Below are 24,961 nucleotides of genomic sequence, written 5' to 3' on the forward strand. Positions count from 1 at the left end.
AGGACCCTTCAGGGGGTTGCAAGCTGTCAGCCTCCACCACAAACTCCGTTTTGCCTCCAGCATTTATAATGGTGTTAAATATATTAAAACGTGTTTTTAATTTATAAAGGGGGTTGCACTCAGAGATCTTGCTATGTGAATGGGGTCACCAGTACAAAAGTGTGAGAACCACTGCTCTAGATAATATTTAGTCCTGCCATCAGTGCAGGGGACTGGCCTAGATGACCTCGAGGTCCCTTCCAATCCTACCATTCTATAAATCATAGGACTCCTCTTAAGAGGAGTGCCATGAGGTCTTTGATGTCTACAAAAGACAGACTGGGCCAGACTTTAAGAATCATCTGATTGACACCGAACAAAGCAAATGGAGTTTTGACTCTTTTATCTACCTCAAAAGACGAAGAGCTGAGTTGAACCTGTGATTCCTAGGAGTCTGTCTAGTTATTCCACACATACACCTAAACCTTTAAGCTACCCACTTCAGCTATAAAAAGCAAAAACAATGGATTACCAAATAGAAAGACTAAAATATTGGGAGAGAAATAAATGTAACCAGATGCATAAAAAAATTAAAAATATAAACTACGCAAATTTATTTTTTTAAAACACCCTTCCGGATGATCAGTATTTCATGTACGTCATTCCATGCACCAAAGGAGATATCTGTGACTCTAAATACAACCAAACAGGTTTTGATGCGTACTTTAAGGAAGCCAAAATGATCAACACGAGAAAAAATTTTAACGCAGTAAAGTATATTTTATTTAAAAACTATCCCCTTTGATAAACTGAACTGCTGACAAATACTGCTTCGTTCTTTTAAAAAAAAAAAAAAGAGCGAGAGAGAGTACTGACGTGAAGAAAAAATAAAGCTATAGAAGATGAATTAAAATAGCTATTAAAAATTCAAACTATTAAGTAAAACATATTGGAAGTCTGCTTAGCTCTATTCAAAAATGCCCATCACAAAAAGAAAAAATAACAAAGTTAGCAGTTATGTTAAAAATACTTACTCTGAGCCTGCAGCCATTTCCAAATGAGAAGTTTCTGCTGTGTCAACCCCAAACGGGATCACTATGCTCATGACGTTCGTTTCTGATAAATTCGATTACTACGGAGTCCTGTGCATTGGTATCCAAAACACTGGGGCATGCCAGCCACAGTGCTCATTGCAAACATCTAAGTGCATCCACAAACCCTGTTTAAAAATAAGAAAAACACTGAAAACAAATCATTTTAAACCGGCAGTTCCATACTGCGTTTTAAAATGGCACCCTGTGCTAAGACATCTTACAATAATTTCATTTTGTTATCAGCATGAAGACAAAAAAAATAGTCAGATTATGGCAAACATTATAAACCTTTAGTTTTTAGTATATTACCCTACCAGCATGGGCTTTTTTTTTAAAAAAAAAAAAAAAATACCTAAAAATCTTCAGTAGGACAGCTCTCATAGAACTTAAAATACTTCTGAAGGAAGCTTTCTTTCCATACTTTCAATCAAAAAATCTGAGCCAAAAATCTAAAGATGAACATAGACAGTATAGGATCAAACCACAAAGTTTTAGAATTCAAAAGTAAAGGACTGCATACAAAACAGAGTATATAAATGAACAAAACTTTCACCACTCTGTTTGAATAAACTATTTTGTTGAAAATAAAATCATAATGTTCATATATACAATTATATGTAACACCACAAACACTCAAAATTCTCACTTCAGTCATGATTGGCCATTATTAGAATGGACTGAATATACCACCAGATAACCTAATATGGCCACAATTCTCATTTTACCCACTCAACTTTCAGCAAATAACATTCTTCTTCCTTCGTTTGGTTATTATGTGGTGGATAACTGATAGGTATCCTAACTCTTTCTTCCAAATTCTACGTGATAATTTAAAACTCAGAGAGATCCTTAAAAACAGGACAATGTTATTTTTAATTTTTTTCATTGAAGAGCTTTCACATAGTCTGATTATAGACAAAATTATATAACGTTTCTGATGGAATAATAAAATGTTAACATGTATTAAAATGACTGCTGGACCTTTAGGCTCAATGTTACTACTGTACTCTTGGTTTATTAGCAAATAATGCAAAACTGAAAAAGTGAAGCCACTCAATTTAATGCATTTTAATGAGGAAGAAGGGGGGTGAAGTACCTCATGCATGCTTAAGGAACAAAGATCAGTTTCTCCAGGTGATGAGTTAGACAACAGTTTATGACTATTTAACAAAATGTCTCCTTGTTATTCAAGAACAACTCTGAATATTATATATTGTACAAATCTTCCAATGGGTTCTGATTAACATAAGTTTGCTATATTTTACTCTGGCAAGCACTGAAGAGTCAAAATGGCTAACAAGAGAGAGAGAATCTATTTTGACTCATACATAAATCAACAAAGTCCCACCTCCCTGACACTGTGCTTCCAACCTTCTCTTCTTCCCCTCTGCAGAGGTGTCACAAAAGTACAGAATATGAGCACAAGGAGGGGTGAACAGAATTATATCACTGTACTGTTCCTACTCCACAGAACTATAGTAGTAAGTTAATGTGTACTGAGTCAGCAGTAACTTACCCAGCAGTGATTAGCCAAGTGAGGTAAGATCTCAACCCCAAATTGATGGCACTTCTCCATTTGTCAGTCTTTATTTTTAGGGATATACTTCAGCACAGCTATCCATGTCTTCCTTACTTCCACACTGAATTACTGCAATGCACTTGTAGACCAGCCTCAAACATTCGACTGTGCAGAATGCAGATTGCTGAGCAGTGCTTCTTGGATGAAGCATACAATTCCTGTGCCCAGTAAACTACATTTGCTTCCAGTTTGTTTAAGGGTGCAGTTTTAGCTGTTGGTTTTGACCCATAAAGTCATAAAGGTTTTGGGCTCTGGCTATTTTAAAACCACTTTTCTCCACATTGGATACCACAACAGTTAAGATCAACTGCAGTATTTAATATAACTGCCCTTTGATTTGAAGGGAGCATACTAGTGACCAGGCATTTTCAACAGCATCCTAGCTTTAGAACAGAAATCTTAATTTATTGACAAGGATGGTTTCCAAAGAATTTCCCTGAGGTGGATTGGGAAGGACTTCACACTGATGTTGATCTAATTAGAAGATTTTGTATTTTTAAAAGTGTACATGCTTAGAACATTAGAAAGACACATTTAATAAACTATAAAAAAGTCTAGAGTAGATCATATTAAACTTCCTTATGAGATGACTAAGGCCTCTGGATATTTCACCATTCCCAACTCTCTTGTTCTTGTTGGAGTAGATGATGTCTTTTTTAGCCCATTAGACAAATTACCAAATATACTAACTGCAGAGAAGTCAGGTCACCTACCTCCTGGAGATAATTCCTACTATTTACAGAAGTATGGTAGTTTATGTTTTGTCAGATGCCATGGACACCACACTATTTTACATAGAGACATCTTAGGAACAGTACGAATTTTTACTTTATTACAATCAATTTATTGCTCGAGAGACCAAGAAATGAAGTCCTCTAAGCCAAAGAAAAAGTACATCAAACTTTACGGTGATGGATGCACTGCAAATACATAAGACAGACAAATAAGGGGCAGTAGCAGTACAAATTCTCACACTATCCTACTTTTAGGCTACAACATTAAACTGGAAGGACCACCTCTACAACTGAGTGAAGTTCAATTTCCACTTACTTATCTCCCTTCTGAGACTCTCAAAAAAGGGTGCCAATTCATACCAAACTGGACTGAGACAACGATCCGCTCATTTAAACTAGACAGTCATCAAATGGTAACAACATGGGTTGGGTCTCTGCCAATCTCAGCTTGATCTAAACTAGCAGCTACAAAATGAAAGGCTGCACGTTACCTATGCACTGAACCAGTCAGCCCCCAGGCAGTAATGCTGATAAATTAACGCCAGAATGTAACTAGGAAAACCTATTCTGAAAAACGGTTTGGGATGGAGAGGTTCAATGGTAACATTTTAGAGTTATTATAGTCTGGATGTGACTTTGCCTTGCCTGTCATTTTCAGTGGTGTTGAGCCAGCCAGTCAAAAAATAAACTGTAAAGATTTGGAAAGCCACACATCAGCAGAGGCTGAAACAAAAGAGGAGGTGCAAGGGATGTGGAGAATAACTATGCCACCTGTCTCATGTGCTATCACGTCTATTTTCTTGCACAAAGCAACTAAGATTATCCAACAATAAGCTTATTGTGTACACAAGATATTTGGATTGGACTAAGTGAGCTATGTCTGGACAATGGTTATAAGAAGAAGTATAAGATGTGGCTGGCAAAACTGAGCCTTCAGAAAATAAAAACTACTAATCAGAAAACGTTCAATAAAGCAGGGAGAGAACAGATTAGTTTTCTGAAGGCATACAAACCTACAGGATTTATTGCCAATGTGTGTCCCAAAGTCAGAAATGTGATTACTAGCATGTTAGTGTCTAATGACCTAGACTGATTTTTGCTGTGATTATGGTATTAATTCAAGAGGCGCCCGAACAGTACAGAAAAGTTATTGGGAGGGCTGCAGAGGGAATATTCAGTACTGATGTAAACAGAAAAGGCAATGGCACCATTAAAGTTCGAAATTGTTGTAACGGGGGAAAAAAAACAGGTCAGGAGACACACACACACACACACACACCATTTAGATGTAGGTCTTTCAGTGGCAGACTAGTCATTTAAATTCTTGGCCCAGTTTCAACCACTTTGAATAAAACCAGAAAAATGATGAACTTCAATAAATTTCACTGATTATATTACAGCCAAAGAACTTTCCCTTTAAGAGGAAGACAGATCTACTTATCCACTTTGTATAACTGATCTAAAACTCTTATGTTGTACTTTCCACAAAAAGATTTTTCGAGACCCCTTCATTATTTATCACCACCATCTTAAAATTACAGGACATAGCAACCTTCCTTACCTTAGCAAAGAAAGCTGTAGTACTATTTGAGGGTGGTATGCCCTTAAACTACTCCACCAGGAGCTGAATGCACTGCCTTTGCAACACCTACATATCCCCAGCTAGCTCAGGACCAAAACCTGTGTTGCTTGTGAACAATACTCAAGAAATTCTTCATGTTGTACCAGCCACAGATTGACATTTCTGCCCTTACTCCCATAGATTCATTCTGCATTGTTTTTAAAAAAAAAAAGTGTGGAGATGGTGTGATGCTATGTCCTTATATTACTGATGGAATGAAGTGATAGCAAAAAGTAATTTGAACCCTCTTCCCCCACTCTCTTTTAACCTGGCACTACTGTAAGTGCTTGAGGCAACAAGCAAATTGGTCATATCTTCTGAAATTGCATTAACTTTTCTTTTAAAAATTACCACTGTCATTGCTTTGATGGGACTTTGGCTGAGCGGGGGCTGCAGGCCTACTTTTTCAGTTGCGTTAATAGCTTTTTCTTCCTCTCATGTTCGTCTCAGGACCATTAAAAGAGGCATGTTCCTGCCCCTCAGAAGGCGAGTGGTGGGTGGAACATCTATGGGGTAGTAAGTCTGAGATACCAGATTTTCTTTTTGGGGGTGGGTGGAAGGAGGGCACTTTCTGGTTTGTGTTCTTATGGCATTTCAATAATGTTCCTTAATTTCCCTCCCACCAACCATCTTTCAGGTGTCCAATGCATGGGTAATGCATCTCAGTCATCTTAGATTTTCAATGTAAGTTTTTTTTAAATGGTAATGAAGTTAGTGTTCTAACTTTACTTAGATTTTGTTGTAAAGTAGCAGAAGACAGGTTCCTATTGATGTCCGTTTTGATGTTCACTAGATTTGTATTGTTACTCTTTTTCTAATAAAAATTAAAATATTTTTATTTCATTGTGTCATTTATTATGCATGGTGTTTCAAAAGCAGAGCTGAAGTCAAGGAGAACCTGCTATACTGGTGAGACTGCAACCTGTGAGGTTTCCAATTTACACTAGCAATTTATCTCTGTAGGACGTACCAGTACGAGTGGTGTAAAAACTTGCTCAAGTTAGTGCACTCTATATGTTGCAATACCTGGACTCTCATTTGCGTATGAGAATATAAGGGTTTTTAGAAATGACGGTGACAAGTGTTGGTAGTACCAGTGATTTTTATTTTTTTTTTTTTTGGCGTAGTGTATGGAGACCTTAAAAGGAAATAAACAGTACAGTCACCTCATACACATGACTGTAACTGAAAAAATTAACGAAGTCTATTTTTACATTTGACTTAGTGCATTTAACAGCACTTTGTATAGGCCGTTTCACAGCTTCCCCCGGCCCCCAACATAATCAAACTTCAGAGGGGGAAATACCTCGTTGTACACTCAAAGGAACATCAACTTTAATCCATTTTTTTAATGAAGAATAATAGTTTGAGGTTTTGAGGTATTTCCTACCTATTTATAGATGACGTAAGGCACTCAATTCTAAATAAGAGTTTTCACAGAAGGAAGTTGCACTGATTTAGCTATATCAGTTTCTAAATCACTATAATTTTCTCATGTAAGCAAGTCCTTAAAAATAGGAATGTTAAGTCTTCTCCTTCCATGTTTTTTTGTTGGAGGACTCTGAATGACATAGATATACACTGGGAACTTTTTCAACTCTCTCTCTTCATAGATTTTAAGGCCAGAAGGGATTACTACATGAATCAACCTGACCTCGCATACAACGTAGGCCATCAAATTTCAACCATTTACTCTCATGTTGAGTCCAATAACTTGTGTCTGACTAAAACATATCTTCCAGAAAGACATCCGGTCTTGATCTGAAGGCTTTAAGAGATGGAGAAACCACCACTTCCCTTAGCAGTTTGTTCCATTAGTTAATCACCTTCACTCTTAAAAAAATGTGAGTTATTTTGATTTGCCCAGTTTTGACTTCCAGCTATTGATTCTTCTAGTACTTAAAGGAGCTGTAATACTTAGTCCTTAAAAAGAGTTTCTGCATCATGTGTCTTGAATAGAAGTTTACAGCTTTAAATAGCCTGAATAAAATTAATGTTTCACATCTTTAGCATATCATAAAATTTATAGTTCTCTATCCAACCATAGTTTTCAAGAATAGTTTGCAAGACCTGAATATCTAATGTAAAAATGAAGCAGAAACAGAAAAGCTTTCAAACCTTCTGCTTATTCATACATCATAAAGAAGAGGGGAAAAGCCAAATTATTTTCTCTTTTGCAGGTCATTTTTAAATAGCAAGTTGGTAACACTTTCATTTGCCTTGTAGAAGACTGGACTTCCGACCATACACTGGGCTTCTAAAACACAGAGCTATAAAGACTTGAGTTGGAGAACAACATGGTTGGCCTTGGGCTGGAAGAAACTCCATTCTTGGCAAACTTAATTGAAATCACATGTAACTATTACCAGACTGTTTGTAAATCACCACAAACAGATACTGTGATTATGTAACTCATGTCCAAAAAAACTGAGGATATTTTGCCACAATAAAAAAAAAAAAATTTATGACTTGCACATGCTATGTTCCAAATGGTGAAACTACATGTAGTAAAAAAGGTCACATTAAAAGGTTTTAAAAGGTTGTGACCAGATGCTTAACATAATTAATATTAACAAGAGGGAAGGAACACACAACTTAATATAGCAAGAACAGGCTAGACAACATTTAGATAACTTAGATGTATACAAGTCAGCAGGAACTGACAAAATTCACCCTTGGATACTTAAGGAACTCACTGAAGCAATCTTGGAACTATGAGTGATTATCTTCGAGAACTCATGGAGGACCAGACAGGAGACGGGCAAACTTAGCATCAGTCCTTAAAAAGGAGAACAAAAAGGACCTGGGGAACCACGGACCTGTCAGCCTAACTTTGATTCCTGGAAAAATACTGGAACAAATTATCAATAAATTTGTAAGCCCCTAAAGGATACCAGAGTGATAAGTAATAGCCAACATGGATGTGTCAACAACAAATCATGCCAACCCAACCTTACTGCTTTTTTGAAAGGGTTTCTAGTCTAGTGGATGAAGAGGGAATCAGTAGATGTGATATATCTTGATTTCAGTAAGCCGTTTAACACAATCCTACATGACGTGCTCAGAAACAAAGTAGGGAAATGTCACCTAGCTGAAATTATTATAACGTGCATGCACAAGTGGTTGAAAACCACACTCAAAGAGTTATAATCAGTGATTTGCTGTTAAACTGGAGGGACGTAGCTAGGGAGTCCTGCAGGGTCCATCCTGGGTCTGGTACTATTCAATAGTTTCATTAATCACCTGGAGAACACAGTGGAGAGCATGCTTATAAAATCTGTGCATGACACCAAGCTGGGAGGAGTTGCTAGTACCTTGGAAGACAGGATTAGAATTCAAAACAACCTTGACAAATTGAAAACTGGTCAGAAATCAACAAGATGAAATTCAATAAAGAGCAAAGCAATAAACTGCAAAGCACTACATTTAGGAATGAAAAAAATCAAAAGCATAACTACAAATAGGGGAATGACTAGCTAGGTGACAGTACTACTGAAAATGATCTGGGGGTTATAGTGGATCAAAAATTGAAAACAATTCAACAATTTGATGTAACGGTGAAAAAGGCTAATATTCTGGGGTGTATTAACAGCAGTGTGGCATGGAAGACACAGGAGATAACTTGTCCCACTCTACTCAGCACTTGTGAGTCATCATCTGGAGTAATATATCAAGTTTTGGACGCCATATTTTAAGAACAAGGGTAGACAAACTGGAGAAAGTCCACAGGAGAGCAATAAAAATGATAAAAGGATTAGAAAACCTGACCTATGAGGAAAAGCTAAAAAAACAGGGTATGTTTAGTCTTAAGGAAAAACAAAGACTGAGGGAGGTACGGGTGAACCTGGTAACAGACTTCAAATATACTAAGGGCTGTTATAAAGATGATGGTAATCAAACTGTTCTCCAGGTCCACTGAAAGTAAGAGAGGAAGTAATGGAGTTAGTCTGCAGTAAGGGAGATTTACGTTAGCTATTACGAAAAACTTTCCAAATATAAGGATAGTTAAGTACTGGAGTAGGCTTCCAAGGGAGGTTGTGGAATCCCCATCACTGGAGGTTTTTCAGAATAGGCTAGACCAAGGGTCTCAAAGTCCTGGTCCGCAGGCCATCTACAGCCTGAAAACCTCCCCACTGCAGCCCACTGAGGAGAGACCCATGCAGCCATGTTGCCAGCTCTGTCTGCTGCAGGCAACGCCCCCCACAACTCCCACTGGCTGGGGGAGAGGAACAGAAATATCATCGCTAGTCGCCGGGCAGAGGCAGCATCATTAGTTGCAGGGCAGAGTCAGCCATGGAGGCAATGTCACTTTTTCCCACAATAAATATAAATAAGTCAAAATACCGAACACAACTATCTGATGGACACCTTGCTGCAATCCTGAAGGTTTCAACTGCTCAGTCACTGAGGCCAAACATCAACAAGCTGACAGAACGGAAGCGTTGCCAGGTGTCTGGCAAACACTAAAAACTCTCTGGTAGGCGAAGAATTGTATAAAGTTGTATGACAGCTTTATTATTTCTAAGAAATTCTAAATAAAAAAATATAAAGGTTTTCTTTTCTGAACACCATCTTCAGTGACATTATTGGCCCGCTAAGAGGATCTGTGGACTGGCACTGGCCCTCAGGTAAATTGAGTTTGAGACCCCTGGGCTAGACTAACACTTTTCTGAGATGGTCTAGGTATATACTTGGCCCTACTTCAGTGTGCAGGGATGGACAGGATGAACTCTCGAAGTCCCTTTCAGACCCATATTTCTATGATTCTATAACTGATAAATCCACAGCTTGAGGAATAAAATCTAACTTGCATCCAACAAGCAAATGAAGCAGATAGAAAGATAGGCAAGAGCCTCTAATTTTGATACAGCCTAACAACAAATAAAAAAAACCCACCTTCTCCAAATTAAAGTGTCTGTAAAATACAGCAAAAAGAGGACCATTATATTTTAAATGTTTTAAAATTTGGGGATCCAGTCATATTAAGATTGTCTGCAGTTCACATTGTATATGTAAACGGAATCACAATACACTATCACTGGAAGGTATTCCCTGAGCAATACAGAATGAAAGTCTGGGGGGAGGGGAAAAAAGTCATATTTCTAATTGCAGATTTGAGAAAGGGAAGGGAAAAGGTATGGGCTGCAAGTAGAAAATTCACTAGTTCTTATACATAAGCAACAATACAATTTTGCTTCCCTAATTTAAGTCCTGGCATCAATACCATCTGAACAGGAATCTACTCATACTTGGTAGGCTGAATAGACAATTTACGTCTTTCCAGCTCAGAATAATATTTGTTCCTAAAATTTTGTTATGCTACGTTATGCATTTTGTGATTACTGTGGAAAAGCAAATTGTATATGGAATGTTTGAATGTATTATACTTCTTTCTCTGTACGTGTGCTCAGAAGAAATTAACATGTACAACTAAAACCATGGGTAAAACTACTGCCAAAGTAATGTTAATTTTAAGGTAACCAGAGTGGTAATTTCCTGGAGGTAGTCTATTTGTATAATTGTCAAGGAGCACAAACGAAAACGGACATGTACTCATTTTTAGGGAATGTGAACAAATCAAAAGAAATAAGGCGAATTTCACGGGAAAAGATGTGTATTTCTTTCCATGTTATCCAGTCCCTACTCCCACTCCTGAGCATGAGCGAACAAGCTTCCAAGGCAGAAAGTTACTTCCCCCACCCTCAATTTATTTATAATATTTTCTATAGGTTGGTATGAAATTTAGCAAAAAAGAAATCCATTCTACACTAAATGTTAGTGCTGGTGTTCAGCATAACACAACTTAGCCAAAAGCCACAAATCATTTAAAAAAAAAACTGAAAGAAGACCCAACCCTGCCTTATATTAACATCCGAAAGTGAGGAGAGGGAGCAGCAAGCACCTGCACAAAGGGAAAAGAAACCATACTTTAAGCACAAATATTTAAAAATTCTCTCTTTGGGTAAACTTTTTAAACATACAAGAACATAGATAATGAACATTTTCCTATTTTTCCTCCACATTAAGCATTTTAATATATAGTTTTGTATTCATTAGCAGAAACAATTTTTATCATGGCCTCCTTCAATGTCATAGTAGTGGCAGCACCATCATATTATAAACTCTCATTCCCGACCCTTAAAATATTTTGTTAAGTATAAAAAAAACATATGCTAAAGGAAAAACTTCATTAGAAGCAATTTTAGGTGTGGCTACACTACAGCATTTATCATTGTCCAGAATATAATATTAGGAATATGTTTTCCATAAACACTAGTCTGGTTATTTGGAATATTAATATAGAGATTAGATCACGTGTAGAATATTCCAATGATATGTAGAACAATTAAGCGAGGTACCCTGAATGAACATTTATGTTGGATGTTACTAAGGAAGTACACTACCTTTGGCCAGATCTCGAAGGAAGCGCTCCTGCCCTCAAACAGTAAGGATTCTGTTAAGAGTTTATAAGGGGACATTCAACTCCCAGGTGCTACAATATCCTTTACCATAGCCAAGTCCCAACAGTGCAAATTTAGAGACTACCGCTAGTCCAGACTTAGACCCCAACTGGCTCTCTTGGGTAGCCCACGATGGTAACCTAAGAAACTGACTAGCACCCATCATTCCAAATTTCTGAAGCTAAGGAGAACAAAGGATGAATAAAAAAAGGAGGAACAGAAAATAAGGGACAGGAGGAGGAAAAGATAAAGGAGCCAGGACACCCCAGAATGAGGAATTTCACAGGAGAAAAACAAAACTAAACCAAAACCCCTCCATATGCAGCAGAATAAATAAAAATTATGTTCAATACTAGCAAAGTCAAACTGCCCCAGAAAAAAGCTGCTCTTCTTGGTTTCCCCTTTAACTGAGTCCTTATATTCAGAAACTACTTCACCACTGTTTACATGGAGGTTCGAAGATGCAAAAGCCACATTATCAGAAGGTGTAATATTAACAATACTAAACTCCACACTTAAGATGAGTTTCCATCAGGCTTGGAAAAACCACCGATCCACTAGCAGCAGGCAGTAATAAATCTGGAATGGAGGACCAGCAAGCCACAATTTCAATGCCACCTTCAGAGAATTTAAGACTCTTGTGCAAGGGAAAACTAACAATAAGGTCTCCATCTCTCAAATGTCCAATCTGAAAATGGTCTCTGGAGCTCTCAAAGAGCTCCAGCTCATTACATAGATTACGCCAACCCTAAATAGTTGAGAAAAGAAAGACTCCTGTATAAATGCCATCCAGAAGTAATTTTGTCTATTAACTTAAGTCCTGACACAAAAGGAAGCTACTCTCCACTGGGCCTCACCCTACTGGTGAAGGGATGGAGAGTGCTCCAAAGGCCCCCACTGGCTTCCTTCTAGAAGGGATCAGAGTGGTAGAAGGAGATCAGTGTCCCCCTTTTCCCAGATACTTCTGTAAGTCCACTAGAGAACCTTCAGGGCTTCCCCTTTTCTCTCCTTCTATCTGAGTGAAAGTGAGAGAACATGGAGGCTAGGAAGAGAAAAGATACAAGAGGAAGAGAGTGAATGGTAGCGAGGAAATAAAAATTAATGTGGATTTTGGAATTAATGTGAGATAAATGAGAGAGAATCAATTATTAAAAGGGTAAACAGACTGAGAAATGAGACAGAGCTCTGACAGTCACTTATTCTACATAAACAAAAAAGGGGGGAGGAGACAGGGAACATGATGCTCAAATACCTAGCGTCTGCTGCTGTAACTACTAAAGCCACACAAAATAGGGAAAAAATAATTTGCTGCCTGTCTTGAGGGAGGAGAAAAATGCTACTTAGATGAGGGCCTATCTATATCCATGTCACACCAGACATTTAGAAAGAGTCAAGAACCAAGATGGTAAAATGGGGGGAAACCAACAAGCATGGTGGAAAAGTTTATTCTTTTAGCATGGACATTGCAAAATTTTGTTCTTTATCAGTTTACAGGAAATACTGGTTGGTTTGTATTAAACAGTGACTGTCACCTCATTCACAATAATTCTGTATCATAACTATTACTGTTACATGCAAAATGCTTTTAGGTAAGACCTCATAGGACACATCAAGCTAACAAAATTAGTAAAAGAGTGACACAGTAGAACAAAACTTGTTTTCCTAAATCGTTCTTCCTACCAGTTGTTTCCTTCCAAACATATGATCTGACATACTTATTAAGCAGTAGATTACAGTGGGATATTTTAAAGATGTTAATAAAACTATTCTCTATGAAAGTGTACTACAGAGTCAAAGCTTCCATAGATCTCAAAGTTCATTACCATATAACACCATCAAAATTCACAAAGAGCATTTCAAATAAGTAGAGTATTTCTGCATTTATGTGTAATCAATATTCAATAAGCACATCTCATCTAGTGGGGTGGCAAGCTATGGATTGATTTTCTTTGATGTGTGACAGTTTACTTATCACTGGTTCATCCACTGAAAATTCTTGATTATAACAAATCTTTCAAGAAACATATTCCGAATCTGAGTTCTGAATGCGGTATTTAAATCAGGGGTGGGTTGTTTTGCATTATTTTATTATAGGCAGAAGTAAGTAATAAACTTTAACCATGTATTTCCTATAACTGAGACAAAAGCATACCAAATGTTTTACTGCCTTCACCAGATACAATTACAACTCTCAGTTGATAAATAGCATGGAAAAAACTCTCAGGTATCGAGAGATTCTAGTGTAGTTTTTGTTCCACTTGGTATTACACATTTGTAATACACAGAGGATAAATTATTTCATTTGAGTCAAAGACTGACCTTTCAGCTAAACTCTTCTATTTTATTCTAATTTTTTTCCACTGATATAGGATTCCCACACATGTAGTTTTCACCCCACTTCCATATGTTGCATTTGGTCTGAATAGATGCTGGATTAGAGCTTCCACTTGTGTCTTGGGAAAACCTGCAGGAATTGGAAGAAGGTCTGATCTCCTTACGTTTTAGTCTGGGAATCCAAACCCAGGAAGACTGGAAGTTTTAAACCTTAAAATAAATCGGAATTTTTAATTTTTCCTCAGTGTTGGCAGTTTCCTCTCTATAAATACAAAAAATACTGTTTTATATAAATACTGTTTTTGTATAAATACAAAAAAACCAATCTGGGCTAGATTTCTTGGTTATAATATCATTATACATATTGTTACATGTTTTAATCCCAAGAGTTCTTTCAGCCACGTTCAAGAAAGTCACAGCACACAGAATTTAAGCATTTTCAATCCCCTTCAAACTACAGTTCTCATTTTCAAGACATTGCACTGATCACTAACATTTTCAGTTGCAATGTCCATCCAAAACTAAATTACTCAATTTGCAATTATGTTATATTTAGGGACTCTAATTTCTATTTATTTTGGTAGCTTGGTGCTTTCTCTTCTTAGGAAGAAAAGTTAATTTTTATAGGGTTTTTTTGTTTGTTTGTTTTTCAAATTGTGACAGCATAATTCTGAGCTGACATCTGTTGTAGCATTAGCCCATGATGGTTTTAACATTCATTTCCAAATGACACAGGCAGGAGTTGTGACTTTTGACTACTCGGTATCTTTGTTGGATGCAAACACAAACATGCAGAAAACTTCCTAAGTCAAGCACAACAGCTACTTGGAAGTGAATGAGAGCAAACAGCAGGGACAGGAAGTGAATGACTTAAAAAAAAAAATCCCTTGAGGGAGGAAACATTTCCAGTTTCTATTTTTAATTTTTTTTTGAATTTGCATAATTATTAAAAATCTCAGAAGTGGGGTTTTATCAGTTTGCTTAAAGTTTATACTTAAAATTGAACCACCCCAACTAGATAACTGATCCTCAATTCAAAATAAATATATCTACTGTGAAAAATATTTTCACACCATTTAAAGAGTCTCTCAAACCAACTCTTAAGACATGATCAGCTGTCTAGGCAAAGAATACCAATTGCCTGATGTAACAGACAGATGGCTCTAAACATGGCCCTATTATAACCACACCTACTAGTTGAGGAGTAATCTTCCACTGACTAGTGAAGACATAATGAAAGTTAACAAAATTGTCAATTACATCCAGCATAATATTTCTAAAACTTGTTAAGTTAGAAAATTTTAAGGAAAAAAAAGTTAATATGTTGGAACACCTTACAAACTTGAGCTATTTAAAATATTCCTAGTCCTTTGAATAAAGGGATCCAAGGCATTGATATTTTGGCAGTGAGGCTTAATTAAAGAAAGAGAAACAGTAAAGTAACCAGATATCTGACAAATAATAAGTTATCATTTAGTAGAATAAACTGCAGTCTCTACTTAAGGCTCACAGTGATCCTTAAAATGTATTATATAATAGTAAAAGTTCATCTTTATGGACAGTTCTATAAATTTATCTGAGTAATTGTCTACCAGCACAACAATCTTTATGAAATTTGAAAGAAAAATTTCAGTGATCTCACAAATTTCTAGTGGCTAATATACAAAAGTCCAGCAGCATTTACATATACGTTTTTTAGAAACTGTTGCTATACTCCATTTTAACAAGACTACAAAGACAGCATTAGCAGAGTTTCATCTTGGGAAATTACAGCAAAATTACAATTTCTTCCTTTGTAGTATGAAGAGGGTCCAAAATCTTGTGCAAGAGACAATTAAATATTATTTTAGGAGGCAGGATTAACTTTCATTTAAATTTTTAGCTTGTGTCTGATAAGAATAGAAACAAAATAATACATAAATAATTGTAATTAGAGAGAAACCTGCTTCTCAGTGAAGTTAAAGTTTTAGCTTTCAAACTATGGAAAACATAAATACAGATTCTTAAGAGATGTATTCAGAATTCAACTGAAGGCCACATAGGTAGGACATCCCTATAAAACTGAAGATATACTTTCAATCCTAATATCAATTCTGACTTACTGTATCTGTATCGTGGTTGTTTAAATGCACTACCTGTTCCTGGGTCACAGTCCCAACGGATTTTGCTTTTGAGAGATTTATAAACAAATATAAATAAATGTGTTGATGTCACAAAAATCAGGAAGCCAGCATATCCTCATGGCCTGCGTCGCTTCCCGCAGCTCCCATTGACCGGGAATGGTGAACCGTGGCCACTGGAAGCTGCGAGTGGCCGTGCCTGCGGACAGTCAATGTAAACAAACTGTCTCGCGGTCTGCCAGGGGATTACCCTAATGGGCCGCGTGTGGCCCATGGACCACAGGTTGCCCACCACTGCTTTATGCTCTTCAATTAATCCTACTGAAGTCATATTAGACAAAGTTAAGCATGTGCTTAAGTCCTTGGGGACTGGGGCTCTAAGGATAATCCTGCAGACCTTTAAGGAATCTAAAATTTTGAAGTCAAATTTCTATATTCTTGCTGTTTCTCAAAGTCCCAACTAAAAACAATGTACCTTTTAATAAAAAAAATTGCCAGTAAGATTCCAATGAAAGTTTAGTTTAACAAATAAGAAGCTATCAAAGTACTTAATAAACATCAATCAATCCTCAACAAAATATTAAACCAATTATACACACAGGAAAACTAAACCACAGAAATCTAATCCAGAGAAATAATCTGAGTCCTAGTACTCTCATGCAAATATGCTAAAAAAGTATTTACCATCCCCAATATTTTTCTCTGGTTTCAGAGTAACAGCTGTGTTAGTCTGTCTTCGCAAAAAGAAAAGGAGTACTTGTGGCACCTTAGAGACTAACCAATTTATTTGAGCATGAGCTTTCGTGAGCTACAGCTCACTTCATCGGATGCATACCGTGGTATCCTAAGGTATTTCCCAGATCACTAAAGTCATTCCAAATGCAGATGACCAAAAATATATAGATGGTTTTAGTACTTGGAGCCCAGATTACTGAGGGACTACCCAGATATTAAGTCTGACATTTGGAAACACATTGGACCTTAAAACAGAGTGTCAGAAATGTTGAGATTTCAAACTAAGTCTCATGGACAATTTTTTAAATTTAAAATTTGCTGGATTTATTTATAGATTTTACTGTGTTAATCATCCTCATAATAATATCCAAGCTCCTCAAAAACATTAATGAATTTAGCCTTAAAGCACCTTGTGAGGTAAAGTATTACCAACCCCATTTTACAGATGGAGAAACAGAGAAAGGTAAAGTGACTCACACAAGGTCACCAAGAAAGACCTTCTGATTTCCAAGGAAGTCTAGTGGTAAAGATGTTACTTAGACAACAGACGATTTTCATATCACCTTTAAGGTATAGGATATTGTTTGTTTTAAACCAAGTGTTGCAGCGTATACCTCAGATTCTGCTTTTGTGACCCCAGTCATATTGAAATTACCACCTAAAGGGGCAAGATATACCCCTTTGCTTCTTGATATTTGCACACAAATCCTATTAGCATTAGAAACGTAGACAACAGAATCAAAAACAGAAACCTATGGAAATTACCAGAATTCTAATCAAGAAAACCCCATAAGTTTACCACAGACCCTTTAGCCATCCACAAATTATTAAAAATATATAACTGAGTGAAATAATATATGGATTTAAATTTTAAAAATTCATATTATAGCAATATGTTGGACCAGTAATGCATGCCCTGTCCTATTAATGCACTACTTGTGTGGTTTAAGTCACTCAAGCCTTTGGCCTCACCACACACAAGGTATGCCTTGCAGTGCTGTTAATGCATACCTTCAAAGTCTTATTGCTTAGCTGATACAGATATAAAGAACAAATTATCTATTCTTCCATAGCAGTGCAAAGTAATATTCGTAAAGTTAAAATTATTCATGCACTGAAAAATGGTTTGCTACTGGAATAGTATTTCACATTTGGCTCTTAAAATCCAGAAGGTTCCAGTAATATACTAAAATGGGAACTTGCATCTCATTAAAGTAGAGACAGCAGGAGTTTGAATTTACAAATTTCTATTTACCTTTTGTAATCTTAGTTTAACATACTAAAAACATGACAAGTTTCCTGAGATTTGTGGCTTTCAATTTTGCATTCAATATATCAACTACTAAAAGAATGCTTCCTTGCTTCTCCACCTCCCCTCCCCCCATCTTCTTTATGATGATACTAAAAGGTTCATATGTCATTTGGGACAGGAAGAAAGAAAGACTAGGTAGTGTAGTTTCACTTAAATGTTTATGTACAGTATGAGAGTTTTTACACTTTACACTATATATATTTAATGAGTTAACAACAAAAAAAGATTCGTATGCTGAAAAATTACACATGGGCAAGAAAGCCTTACATCTGAAGAAGCAAAGTAACAGGTTTTAATCTTGTCTGGATAATTCCTTGAACAGTAACATCAAAATGTTAAACTAGTATTCCCAAACTACCACCACCATCTCCAGTAAAAAAAAGTATTCTGTCAAAGATTAACCTGACATTCACAAAAGCAATGACTAAGAATTTAGTTATAAAAAAAAGACAAAAGATTAAAATAATCCTAAGTATTACTGGTCCTTGTGTTAGTAACAGATGTATTGCGATACATATCTAGATTAACTAGCATGGATATAGGAATTATTCCAAAACATTATTAAAACAAAAGTGAAGAGATTAATATGGCATGCATATCACATCACACAAGATACAAACACACCCCCCAAGAAGCTACTTGAGTCCATCGTCTCCCCCACCCCCACCGGTGAGAGTGGTCTCGTTCGTTTGCCTTTCACACACATAACCAGTAAAATTAATCAGCTGGGATACAGCATTTTATTCATAGAAAATCAAGACATGTTTTGTACATGATTTGAAGAAAACAGCCTTTCATTTAAACATAACAAGCCAGTAATGTGCTGCAGACAAACGCACTGCATGGGGTGTGGAGGACCCGAGCTGATTAGATTACCACAACATCAGCCTGGGGCCGCCATTTTTAGAATCTCTAAAGGACAAAAGAGGGAAATTACAATTTTTACTCCACATTTACCATAAGTAACTTAAAAAGTACAATGTTTATGGTCAAGTATTTAGGTATCCTACCTATGGTCATAGCCATCTCTTTCAGTTCACTGAGGTAGGTCTCAAAAAACAAAAAAGCCTTTTCGTTACTAATCCCTTTAGTATGATGTACATAAACTAAGGCTAAACATTCTTAAGTTCGACTTTAATCAAATGTAGTGTATACAATTTTAGGAACCTCAGGGCTTTTAACTACCGGACATTCCTAAATGACTGAATATAGAGGAATACAGAACCTTTCTAATCGGACTACTTATATTTCTTCTCCCCTATTTAGTACTACACAGTGGACCGTTTGTTTCTCCTCCCCTACATCTGCAGCAGTAGGGTCTACTCCACTAATGCCTTTTAATTAAAAAAAAAAAAGATTTAGATGTGCCACACAAGGAAACAGGAATACCAGATATAAAAACTAAAACAAGGAGGCGAAGATGAGTATTTTAAATATACCTTAGGCTCCTTACCGTCGCTACAAAGGGGGTGGGGAGAATCATCCCCTTTTAAATTGACACAGAAACTCTTTAGAACTGTTTTCCGTTTGACCAGGTTACACCACAGAAGAGATGTTAAAAGGGAGGGAGGGAGAGAGGGAGGGAGATGGGGGTGTGGAAGGGAGAGAGATTAGGCCTATAACGAGCCATTTTAGCATCACAAAACAAAAATATGCAGGATAAGGGAGACTATTTCCTAAGCTTCATACATACAACCCAATACGCAATCATACTGTTACAAATGCCTGCTCTTAAACGCTGGGTCTACAGAAATTTATGTTGTATGTCACATAATAGCCCCTCTTGGGTTTGTTTGGTTTTAATCATAATGCATAAATCCGGCATAACTGCCAAAAAAAAAAATCCCCTCGGCGCCTCCAGTCACAGTAACCCGCCATATTCACAAGATATAACGACTCCCTTTCATTTTAAAACCAACCCATAGAACATGGAACACAACCCAAAGCAATTTATACAGAATCATGCACGGTTTAGGGGGGAGCGGACCTCACACCCCACCCCTCCCAGATGTAAAGCGATGCCTCCCTAACGTTTTAACTCTTACTAGGAACCCCCCTTCCCCCTCGGCAGGAATGATAATCATAACAGGAGACTCACCTGTAATGATCACAGGCCAGGCAGCAGCTCCCCCTTAGCTGAGTCCCTTTCCTATCCCAACCAAAACAATGCAACGGCCCCACTGCGGATATCCCTAGCCTGGGCAGGACGCAGCCCTTAGCTGGCTCTGGTAAAGAGGAGTGAGCAGAGGGGTCCCCCAGACCGGCTCGGTACTCAGAACCCTGCAGGGACCAGCTCGGCAGCGCCTTTGCCTTGGGACCCGTGTACAAACCCCGCTGCCGCTGCTGCTCCCGTCTCCCTCCTCTCAGCCTCCTACGCTCCCTCTATGTCACTGCCTCTCTCTGGGAAAATGGCGTCCTCCGCTCTCCCCTCCCTCCCACTGCACGGGGCTTACCCGTCCCGCCCGGCAGGGGCAAGGTTACCAGGGCGAAGCCAAACGGTCGCCATTTTGCTTGTGGGCTGGAGCGCAGTCTGTGTCCGTTAAGTCCTCCCTCGTGCTATGTCCATTTCACAAAGGGGGTTTCCTCACGATATTAAATTGTTCGACGGCCGGGGCCAGGGAGCGCGACCTCGATCGAAAAATGCTCGAAAGGGGCAGCCTAGGGAACGGCAAGGGCGAGAGAACTGTGTCTGGGTGGAGGCTCGGGGCGATCGTGCAGCGGAGTCCACTGGCGGTGGGGGGGCTCGGGCCCAAAATGATGCTGCGGAGGACCTAAAGCGCGGAGCGAGACCTTGTCTTCCGCAGGGACGCAGACACCGAAACCTGTCTTCAGCCTACCACCTGCGCCAGCCTACCCTCTGACCTCTGGTGAGCCTCGGCCAGCCCTCCTGACACACACAGACTGTGGGGGAGGCGGCCAGACCGAGGCAATCTCCCCCACGCAGAGTGAGACGGGGGATAAGAGACTGAAACCCATTTGGTGAACGATGGAGGGTTGCTGGCTGAGGGGATCTCCCCCTCCAGTTAGTGGAGACGTGAGGCAGGTCCGGCAGAGGAAGTCTCTCCACAAGTAACTGAAGTTTAGCCCAGGCCTGCCTCGGGGAACCTCCTCCTCCAAGGAACGAGACTGGGGCATTAGGGTCAGCTCTGCCTGCCAGGCTCCCCTTTAGCGAATGACACTTGTGGGGGCAGTTCTGGGGCAGCCCTGATGTGGACTCGCCACGGGCAGAGCAAGAGGTAAATGTGTGGGAGGCAGGCGCAAGCCCCGCTGTTTATGTTGAGCTCCTGCCCTTCCCTCACATCCCCTCCCTGCGTGTGGTGCCCACACACCGCCCCGCATTCCGCGCCTGGCTTCCGCCGCTCCGGTGATGGCTGGGTGAGGGAGGGGAGGCGGCGGCGGCGGCTGGGGTTTCATTCGACGCCCACCAGGGGCTGAGCGAGCCTCCTTCAGTGCGCAAACTCGGGGCACCACATAAAAGCTGGGCTGGCAGCTCTTTACCTTGCCTCGATGGAGCCGCCACAAGCGGGTGGTCGGAGAAGCCGCTAGCAGCGGCGCTAGAGCCTCGCCTTCCCCGTACTTTGGGCACAGAGGGGCTGTAAAGAACCGCCGCCGCTGCTGCTGCGGCGGGAAGGAGTCGAGAGGAAGGGATCTGGATGCAGAGGAGGCGGCTGTAACGAGGCATCGAGTATGGGGGGAGGGAGTGATTAAACGTCTTGTGGCCCTGGCGGAGTCTGAGGGTATTTTTTCCTGTCTAACTCGTGTGTGTGTGTGTGTCTCTATCTCTCTCTCTTTCTCTCTCCATAGGGCGCTTGGTTGGGCTGCTCGCTCGGGTTCTGCCTGTTGTTGCGCGAAATGGCGGCTGCTACCTTGGTGGGTTTGGTTTTGTTGTTGTTTTTTTCCCCTTCTTTCCCCTCCCCCACCCCTGCCTTGGCCATTTCTCCGCAGCGAACCGCGGTGAGGACTGAGTCAGGCGGGAGAGGAGGGGGGAGCGGACCGCATTGAAGCCAATCGCCAGGCTGGCTCGGCTGCCCAGGCGCGCCCGGATTGGCTGCTGCTGACATCATCTTGCAGTAGGGGCAGCCGCAGCTGGGCAGGGCTGAGGAGCTGTCGGGGGAGGCTGGTGCAAAGGGAGAAAACGGGCGCCATGATCCCGGCGCTGGGGAGTCCATGAGGGCTCGGAGACTGAGGCAAGCTCATGGGAAGGGAACGAGAAGGCCTTGACAACCATCACCCAAGCGGTGCCGAGACCGAGGAGATAAGCGGGGGGAGCGGGCCAAGCTGTGCCTGTATTTGTAACTGCGTCAGTACAAGATGGCGTAGGGTCTCCCTGGAGAGGGACGGGAGCTGCACGTCCGCCGGAGGTCATGTGACCGCGTTGCATTCTTGTGGGGTTGTTTGGCTGCAGACCAAGTTGGCGGAGACGGTGGCTGCTGCTGGGGAGAGTCCGCGCTTCCTTCCCCGCCCCATCATCCCCGCCCCAGGCTGGAGAGTCTGGGTGGATTTTTATTTCCCTTCCCTATTACCCGTCTGTACAAGGGTGTAGCTGGTGCTGCTGAAGAAAGTTCTCGCTTCTTGTCCTATTCCCCCACCCCCAGGATGTGGCAGCTCCTTCTGGGGGAAGTTCATTCCTCCTGCACCTCTTCTCTGCATTGAGCTTGGCTGTTGCAGAGGAAAGTTCTCGTTCTTCCTGTCCCAGCCCTCTTTCCGTGAGGGTATGGGGGTGGAGAGTAATGTTTTTCACAACTCCCGGACAAGGTTGTAAGGCGTCTGATTGCTGCTATCTAAATTAGGTCACATTTGCGATCCACTTTGGTGACTAAAATGCCTGACTCTCCTTATTTCACTTGTAAGAGCAACTCCTTCTATGTTAGATATCCTGTGGTAGTGCTTGTTGGTGTCTCCATCTTAGTGAGACACTTAACTATCCTAGTCCACCTCTGCACAGTTTGCAAATATACTCCTTTTTGTGAGCTGATGCCTGGTCCCTCTCAACATTGGACTGACTTGCAGAGGTGGCTTACTAAGGAAGAATGATGAAGGTTCTTCATAGGATTGACCAGTCATGAAAGTTGACTAATATTTTTTGGGGGTGATACCAGCTTTTCCAGTGGAACAGCCTCTCTCACTTAGAGAACATGATCCAGTTAAATAACAGGTAGTTCAGACTACAGATATATAGAAAATCTATGATTTGAAGTATTGCAATTGCACCAATGTATTAACTCTTGGATTTGTGTGTGTTTATATATAATATATATGTAATCCTGGTAGTCTTTTAAAGATGCCATACTTAAAACTAGACTGAACAAAAAATTAGCAAATTTAAAACTAGAGGAGTCTATGCTCTCTCCATAGAGGGACTAATGTGTTAAATTGTTCACTTGTATTCTGTTTACATATACCTCTCTTTCCAGACAGTAGTGAGCAAGGAAGGGGAGCTTAAATATGCATTGTCTGATGTCTTATCCTGGAGGTTGTGTACTGTTGCATTAAAAATACTACAAATATTTGCTACCAACTTACACAAATCAAGACTTATCTGTAAGTCACATGGGTGGGTTGGAGTCTAGTTGCATAACTAAATGTGGTCCCAGTTACAGCCTCTTAGCCTGACATATAGCCCTGGAGTGACTGGCATCTATGCTACTTTGAGAGGTATTCTGAGTACTCTTGCATAGTTGCAAATAACTTCACTAAGGGAGAAGGGCCTCCTTTCTATCCAACATCAAATAGTGTTCTCCTTTTTTTATTTTAATTTCCTACATATAATTCAAGACAAATGCAGAGATTACACTGAAATATAGATGGCTAACTTAATTATTTGAGGCTCAAAGGTTTAAGAACTTGGACTGTCAAACTTACTTTATTGTTAAGATCACATCTTGGGGATTAACTTCTGTATTCAGTCTTCTTTATGAAAAGATGCAGTAAGTTTGAGAGGCTTTTTTTTTAAGGAGCATGTCAGCTGAATATCTGGCAATGACACATTGAAGGAAATGATCTTATTTTTTAATATATTAAACACAAAATATTTTGTTCTAGAAACGTGTGATTACATTTACAAAAGCATACTTGCTTAATTTAGATACTTGAAGCTATTGGAGTTGTTGATCTATCTGGATCTGCAAAGATTTGTTCCAGAATCTCCACCACTTTACTATTCCTCTGTCCCTGCCACTACAGTAGCGGAGAATGCCTGTGCTGTTCTTAATCACAGTGCATATCTTATGTTGTCATAGGAGCACAGTGAAAACAAATATACATCTATTTGATTGTGGTGCTTTGGTATGTATGCCACAAGAGCTGTATAGAGCCCATATGAGCAACCTTGGCACAAACTAGGAGGGGAGGGGAAGCAGAAAAGTAATGAGGCACAAGCAGAGCCTTACAAAAAGGGGCAACAGGGCAGAGGAAAAGAGGGCCAGATAAAGGTATTTGCTCTCTTTAACAGTAGAGACTATCCCGTTTAGTCTAAATAACTCACCTCCGCTACTGCTTGAGCTACTGCGGTACACCTCCACTACTGCTTGAGTCTGTCTAACTTGCATTGCTCAGGAGTGGAAAAAGCTCTCTTTGCCCCCAGAAATGTGACTTTTGCACTGTCCACACAGCTGCTATTGCAGCTTCCACTTCTTGCCAAGGTGGAATAATTATGCCAACAGGAGAGCACTCTCCCGTCAGCGTAGCATATCTTTAGACCTGCTACAATGGCACAGCTGCATCGGTGTAGTGTAGAGTTGCCCTCAGTTGCCTTAAATTGGAATTGTACCTCTTCTTAATGTGAAGTGACTGAATACAAAACTTTATTTGGTTAATGAGGCGCACTTAGGACTAGCTGGTGCCCCTTGGATTTCATGCTGGAGCTGAGGGTTCTGCTGCATGTAGACGTATCCCATTCTGTTATGATAGGCAGCGTTGCCTGCACAGCACTACTTCCTTTTCTCCATCCAGCCCAGAGGGGTAGGGGGGAAAGATGAGGGTATGACAGACAT

General features: G+C 39.7%; 1 protein-coding gene across 3 annotated transcripts in view; it reads right to left on the bottom strand.

Moving 5' to 3' along the window:
* Window positions 1-20,330, bottom strand: part of KMT2E (lysine methyltransferase 2E (inactive)) — a 117,520-nt gene extending 97,190 nt beyond the window's left edge. The window contains exons 1-2 of one of the 3 annotated variants that reach the window (XM_084644324.1): window positions 20,068-20,330; window positions 1,014-1,198 (exon numbers count right to left, since the gene is read on the bottom strand). In XM_084644324.1, coding sequence (XP_084500450.1) covers window positions 1,014-1,084 — 71 coding nt within the window. In that variant the 5' untranslated portion in view covers window positions 1,085-1,198; window positions 20,068-20,330. The remainder of the gene's footprint in view (window positions 1-1,013; window positions 1,199-20,067) is intronic. The other 2 variants (XM_084644322.1, XM_084644323.1) reach the window with 2 other exon arrangements.
* Between the last annotated feature and the right edge of the window lie 4,631 nt (window positions 20,331-24,961).

The sequence above is a fragment of the Lepidochelys olivacea genome (assembly GCF_965140295.1).
Source record: "Lepidochelys olivacea isolate rLepOli2 genome assembly, chromosome: 1".
NCBI classification, from domain to species: Eukaryota; Metazoa; Chordata; order Testudines; family Cheloniidae; genus Lepidochelys; species Lepidochelys olivacea.